This window comes from Protobothrops mucrosquamatus, unplaced genomic scaffold, assembly GCF_001527695.2.
Source record: "Protobothrops mucrosquamatus isolate PMUCROS unplaced genomic scaffold, P.Mucros_1.0 scaffold48, whole genome shotgun sequence".
Taxonomy (NCBI): domain Eukaryota; kingdom Metazoa; phylum Chordata; class Lepidosauria; order Squamata; family Viperidae; genus Protobothrops; species Protobothrops mucrosquamatus.
Window position 1 is genome coordinate 3242236 of NW_015386430.1, and position 7430 is coordinate 3249665.

Sequence of the window (7430 nt, forward strand, 5' to 3'; positions counted from 1 at the left end):
TACTGCAATGAGTAGAAACTCTCTTAAAGAGTGTCCTGACACAACTGATTTTATAGGGTATGGGGTGGTTACTATCAAAATGTAGCACTCTATCCGTGTGCGTGGGCTTGCGGTACACTTTGGTGTTCAGTGTGCCATAAGGTCCACGCTGCACTAAGACATCCAAAAAGGCCAAACGGCCCTGTTGCTCTATCTCTTTAGTGAATTGCAAGTCCACACACACCGAGTTGAGTGCCCGTGCGAAAGTTTCCTCCTGATCTTTCTTAATAACGACGAACGTGTCGTCGACATACCGCGCCCAGAATTTTGGGCGGCACTGTGCCATGGCTACCTCCTCAAGCTGCTGCAGGACAGCCTCAGCTATGATGCTGGAAATTGGGGACCCCATAGGGGTACCCTTTATCTGCTCATACACCGTTCCGTTGAAGGTGAAGAACGTAACCAGACAAACCCTTAACAAGTCCACGAGGTCCTGAGGTCTTAAACGGTCCTGATGTTGTCCAAGGCCCTTACGCTCGAGTAGGTCACTAACCGTCCGAATGGCTAACTCCTGAGGTATAATCTGAATGTTTAATGTAATGCTGAAGATAGTATATACATGCACACAAGTGTCTTCTATAATGGCATGGAGGGAAAGGATTCCCATCTCCTGGCACAGAAAACAGCAGGAGCTGAGCTCCTGACCTGGGTTGATGCTGTCCATTTTTGTCTTTTATTGCTTCTTTGACTGACCTTATCCTGGACCTGTAATTTCTGTCAAAGAAAAGTACAAGTTATTGGACTGAATGAGTATTTAAACTATCCTAATATTAATTGCAGTGGATTATGGCAAACTGACATAGAGCAGAAGGAGGACTAAAATCAGGGCAGTCCTCCTCAATACGGTGTCTTCTAGATGTGTTGGATGACTTCCTGTAATTCTGAACCAACCAGCTATTGGACATGGGAGTAGAAGTCCCACTGATTTGGAACCATTTGGTGGGAAAAAGCTGAACAAGACAAGAGCAATATTTCTTAATCTTGGGAACTTTAAGATGTGTGGGGTTCAAATCCCAGACTTCCCTAGTCAGCCAAGACTGAGAATCCTGGGCTAACGTATCTGCATTCTCTTCTCTGTTGCTCAATTAATATATTATGTCTACTTTTTATCTGTAGGGAATGGATTGGCTCCTCATTTTATGTAAAGAAGGTTAGATAAGCACTGAGGTCCCGAAGAATTGGTTGTGGAGAAAATAGCTGTGACAATTGCNCTAAGTAGCCGATACGGTTGCTGAGCCACTTGGCTAAGTAAGCCGTGGGGGTGCCTTTGAATGAAACTATGGGACGGAGTGGGGCACCCTCCTTATGGACTTTAGGAAGTCCATAAAATCTCGCCATGGCCGTGTCTTTGGGTCGTAACTTCCTTAGGGTTGTTTCATCCAGTCTCTTCCCGCGTTTCAATGTATTGAGCATTTTATTGACCCGGTTCACATGGGTCACCATAGGGTTACCTTGTATGACCCTATATGCTGTGGTATCGTTAAGTAGATCTAAAACCTTCCCGACATATTGTTCCTTGTCCATTACAACTGTGGCTCTCCCTTTGTCAGCCGGGATCACCATAATGCAATAATATATATATAATTTATTTATATATATATATATATATATATATATATATATATATATATATATATATATATATATATATATATATATATATATATATATATATATATATATATATATATATATATATTATTGCTATTTCAAATAACCTGAATATATATATTATTGCTATTTCAAATAACCTGAATATATTGTCCATATATCTTTAATAGTGATGACTTCTTATATTACAAGAAAAAGATTTTCTTTTCTTTTATCTAGATGGAAGAAAGCCCGCTCTGAAGGAGGTTATCGTGCTGAAATGACTTATTGTAGGATAAATTTTCTGAACAGAACTTCACTACTAACACTTGAGGTACTATAATCCTTTTAATCTTTTTTTTCTAATCTGCAAAAATCTCTATTTAATAATAAAGAATATTAATAACAGAACATCAGTTGGAAGGGACTTTGGAGGTCCAACCTCCTTCTCAAGCAGGAAACCCTATACCATTTCAGATAAATGGTTGATCCAATCTCTCCTTAAAATCCTCCAGTGTTGGAGCACCCACAGCTTCTGGAGGCAAGTCGTTCCACTGATTAATTATTCCAACTCTCAGGAAATCTTTTAATCTTTTATGTAGTTTGTATTTTTAGCTTGTTTAAAACATTTGAAAATTAAATACCACTGATATCAATTCTCTTTGTTACCTACAGATGCAATGGCAAATAGGTGAGATGGAGATACAGATATCAATCATGAGGTTCTGGATAGAATAGATGGTTTTTGTGGCAGTATTAAGATTATAAATGTATATGTAGTTACAGTGTGCTAAAGTGCAAGCATATTAATAAAACACAATTATATAAATCTATTTTAGGATGTAAAACAGGAACTTATCAGAGTGGTTCAGACAGCGGGGTTTGCTGCACCCTCATCTCGTCACGAAGGAATACACTCTTTGTCACTACAAGAAATGGTTCTCCTTAAAGCTGTGCTAACTGCAGGGCTGTATGACAATGTGGGGAAGATAATGTACACCAAGTCTGTGGATGTTACAGAGAAATTAGCGTGCATGGCAGAGACGGCTCAGGGTAAAGCACAGGTGCACCCTTCTTCTGTAAACAGGGATCTGCAAACCTATGGATGGCTGCTATATCAAGAGAAAGTAAGCTAAATTAGATTTTTTTTATTGTAGTGGTATGAAAATGCAGTATTATGTAGAGGTAGGATTTATCCATATGGTTCAGGTGGGCATGTTTTATGGCTGTAAGTATGTTTGGCTTACTATAAAATAATTTCTGTTCTCCACTTCTTATTACAGAGTTTCTGTTTAAGGGGACTGAAGTAAAGAGGACTTCTATGTTTGCGTTTTGGGGAGCCCTTATTTAAAGATGGATCCTGATAAGATTTAGATCCTTTTATCCAGGAATTACAGAGACTTGGATTGCTGTCTTTAGGGTTTCTGCTAGATTATTATTGTCAATGGAGGCTCAGTCATTACTGAAGTTAGCAAAGCCTTTCTCGCTTATGCAGTTGATTGGTGGGATCTAACCATTCTGTATAAAAGTAGCCTGATCAACTATCAGACAGTGCTTGCTTCAAGATTGAATTATCATGAAGTGCTTTATGTGCAGATACATTTTTGCATACTATTTTTATGTAAAACCTTTGTTCTGCAGTTGTTAAACTGATATATAGTTCCATAATTTCGTAACTACCAATGCTACTTATTTAAAGCTTGCAAAACATTTAGACTATGCAAGTATATACTTTAAAAAGTACTTTTATTCTTGTACACACAATATTTTTGATAAGGACCTTGAATATAATGCTTTTATAATCATATTTTCAAATAGATATAAAAAATGAATTCCCTGGGTAGAAAAATAATTGCTACATGAAAAACAGCAATTTGATAAATCAAATGAATTGTATTTGTCTTTTCCATTCAGATTAGATATGCCAGAGTGTTCTTGAAAGAAACCAGCTTAATTTCCCCCTTTCCAATATTACTTTTTGGTGGAGATATAGAAGTGCTGCATCGTGAACGCCTTTTATCAGTTGATGGCTGGATCCATTTTCAGGTACATCTAATGTGTGAGTTAGGAAGCATTCTGTTACATCACTGAATTTTGTTTTCATTTAGTGTGCAAAGTCCGTAGACAGATAAACTCTGATAGAAAGCAGATTACAAAGAAAATGTACTTGTCATATTTATTGATAATAAATGTTCTCAAACTTATTAGGCTTCTGCTCAGATTCTGTAAAGAAAAGAGAGCACAAATAATGTTTTTGTCACTGGTTTGAATGTTTTCTCCATTCAGTTTGAAACATTGCTGTTTCTGTGACATCTAACTTGTGGAACGATGACTTTAAGTACCTCCTGTTAAAATATTACTAATTAGCTCATACTGATCTGAATTGGATATAACAGGAAACACATTTAACAAGGAATAATCCCATATTGGTTATAAAATAGAATGAGTTCTAACACTGAAATTCTTGACTCCTTCCTAATATTACTAACCGTAATTTCAAGCAGCATCATTACATCTCACCAGGCCAATGTGTTCCAAAATTTGTCTTAATGTCATAGTCATTAAAATTGTTTTAATCTTAATAATTATTAATAAAATAAGCAATTTGACATTACCTATTTTCACAGGCCCCTGTAAAAATTGCAGTAATTTTCAAACAACTGAGAGCACTCATCGAGTCTGTTTTAAAGCAAAAGCTTGAAAACCCTAAAATGTCCCTTGAAGGTAATTTTATTGTTTCTATGTTGCCATGAAAAAATTGAATATATATGTAAGATATGTGGGAAAACTGTCTGCGTTCTTGCTAAAAAGTATTCATATGGCAGATGCTTAATTTCTACAAAACACATAAGTTACCATGTAGGATAGATATAGCTATTTATTAGATGCAATTATTACTTTATACTAGTAAGATCTTCAGTGAGTCACATCATTGCACTAAATGGGCAAGGCTAGCAAAAGATGTCTATTTTTACTCAATTTTGGGGGGAGAAGTTAAAGTTTTTCAATGTCTGGAAACTGTAAATGAGAATTCAGTAGTAAAGACAGTGGCAGCGAGTTCTAAATAAATACCCATTTCCATATAATGGGCGTTCACTGATTATGAAACTACGAGATAGAGGGGAAAAAACTGAGCCTATGGTTTGTCTCTTTAATTAAGCTATGTGAAACAGCTTAACCATGACAGCACTGGAGATGCTAACTTTTTCTTATTTATAATTTCTGACTTCTGTGCCTCTTTTGCCAGGTACAGTGCACCTGGCCATTTGACAATACATCCATGATAATTTTGAGTGGTGAGAAAAATTAAGTTTATTCTTTCTTAACACTGTTCTTTTTCTAGATGACAAAATTTTGAACATCATCAAAGAACTGATAAAAACAGAAAACGCTGTCTGATAGTTCAAAGCCACAGAAGTTGGAAGAAGAAAAATATGACTGAAGAATGTGCTTGTTTAAAGAAAACAATGCAATCAGCATTAGGATGCTGAACCTTCCACATACATTCTGTCATTATTCTGCAAGAAATAAGATTACCTTGTAAAACTGATAATAAAAACTCTTGAACAGTGGGTATTCAAATTTAAATAATGGCAACGATGGAGATGGTTTCAGTATAAAAATGAGAATTGTTTTTTTATTTTGACATAAAGCGTACCTTGATTATGCTTTCAGTTGTAAGATTTTAGCATAGATTTCTGTTCTTTTAAAGAAAGTACACAACTGAGGAACCAGAATCTTTCTTTGCCAAAATGCATGAATAGATTAGATAATTATTAAGCAAAATTTTATCTGTGTCATTCTAAGAAATTTTTTATTTTCATTCATTACCCAAATGATTACTTGCAAAAGACATAATACAGGTTGGTAGTGCCAGAAGATATGTGCTTTGGTATTTCTAAATGTTTGATGTACAAATATTTGCTTGAAGACCCAGATTGTTTTTAGTATGCATGCTTCTATAGATTGAGATTCTCTGTTTGAATTCAGTATTATAAAACTAGGAGAAATATTACATCTTTTTTAAAAAAGGCAACATACCACCTCAAATATTTAGAAACTTTCTTCTTTATATAAAGAAACTATACAGAAAAAGAAAAATTATGCATACCACCTTTTATATGCCTTTTTGTAAGCGTACATCTCATAGGAATTTCAACTTGATTCCTACTCAAAACATGTTTGCTTTCCTCTGTCATATATAATGCTATTTTCACTTTAAAATTTGCAATACCTCTAGCATCAGGCACAAAATTTAAAACTAAAACAGACGAATAAATATCTTACACTCAGCTGAGTTTCTACAAATTAGTCCAAATAAAGAACCTAAGAGTGTGCAATGACACCACATTGTGTTCCACCAACCATAATTGGTGTTATCAAATTTGATGTATTAAAAATAGTATCCTATATGAACCGAAACTTATCAAGTGATGAAAGAATCAAGCTAGTTAAGAAATGTAAAGTCATGTACTTCAATACAAGTATAATTTTAATATTAAAAATAAAAATCATTCCTATTTAGTTATTATCCTTAATAAATTGTGATGTCAGATTAGGATTTCACTTTTTTCTTAGTATTTAAGATCAATTAGGGCAAAGTGTTTTATTACAAATGTACATACTGTAAGAAGGCTTTAGAAATTTGTTTAATACTATATAATAAAAATATGACGCTTTCTTTTCATCAACTAAAACTTTTGCCTCACTTACTTAGATGAGCTCTTGTTAATCTTAATCCTGAATTTTTATACAATTGAGTCAGTTCTTAAAATAAGAAGTCTTTGAAGACTTTGAAATACTAAAGTACTTTTTGTAAGCAACTTGCAGATTTCAGTATTTCTTAGCAACTGATCTTTCCTGATAAAGAAACTACAGTTCTGTTGATATGCCTGAAAAGGATGAGTCTTACAAAGATTTTACACTTGCCTTGATGTCAATTTTAAAGGAAAAAACTAATTCTCAAATCTCAAAAAGCTAAAAGGTAAATCTGGTTATTAGTATTATATAAGACTGTACACTGGCACAGCATCTTCATTCTCAGTTTCAATTGCATTTTTGCTTATTCTTATGAAAAACGTGCTGAGAATAATGACTTGGCATATGCTTGGAGAAGGAAAATGGAATTTGGGGGGAAATTGTCAAAAGAGTGATATGGCAGAAGGTGACAACCTAATTAGAAAAAAAAAAAGATAGACTAGGTACACAGAAGATAATTCAGAATTATAAGCAAGATAACTGTAACCAAGACAAAAAGGACAAGTATATAAAAAAGAGGGCCAGATAATTAGAACAATACCACTAAACCGTCCAAATTTGCAAGAACCAAGTCAAGAAAGCTATAGCTCAGAATGAACTAAGACTTGCAACAAATGCCAAAAATAACAAGTTCAATGTGTAAGGAACAAGAAGAAAAGCAAGGAAATGATCAGGCCATTAATGGGAGAATATGGCAAGAAGGTGATGGGCTGCAAGGAGAAAGCAGAACTGCTTAATTCCTTCTCGGTATCTGTCTTCACGCAGAAAGGAAAAATAGTCCAACCTACCAAAAGCAAGACTGGGAAACAGCAGGAATGCAGATCAAAATAAGCAAGAAACTAGTAAGAGAACACCAATCCACTCTAGATGGGTTCAAATCATCAGGAGCAGATGGTTTACATCCCAGGGTTAAGGAGCTGGTAGATGTTCTCTTGGAACCACTGAACAGAACCTTTCAGAGCTTCTGAAGCTTAGAGGAACTGCCAGAGGTCTGGAAAAGATCTGATGTTCCAATCTTCAACAAGAGGAAAAAGGAGGATCCA

General features: G+C 35.0%; 1 protein-coding gene across 1 annotated transcript in view; it reads left to right on the forward strand.

The window, feature by feature from the left end:
* The window catches only part of LOC107283784 (ATP-dependent RNA helicase DHX29), an 18461-nt gene extending 13260 nt beyond the window's left edge, over positions 1–5201 (forward strand). Inside the window, exons 3-7 of the mRNA XM_015811733.1 lie at positions 1870–1963; positions 2469–2756; positions 3544–3675; positions 4257–4353; positions 4973–5201. Of these exons, the coding sequence (XP_015667219.1) occupies positions 1870–1963; positions 2469–2756; positions 3544–3675; positions 4257–4353; positions 4973–5028 (667 nt within the window). The 3' untranslated portion in view covers positions 5029–5201. The remainder of the gene's footprint in view (positions 1–1869; positions 1964–2468; positions 2757–3543; positions 3676–4256; positions 4354–4972) is intronic.
* The last annotated feature ends 2229 nt before the right edge of the window (positions 5202–7430 follow it).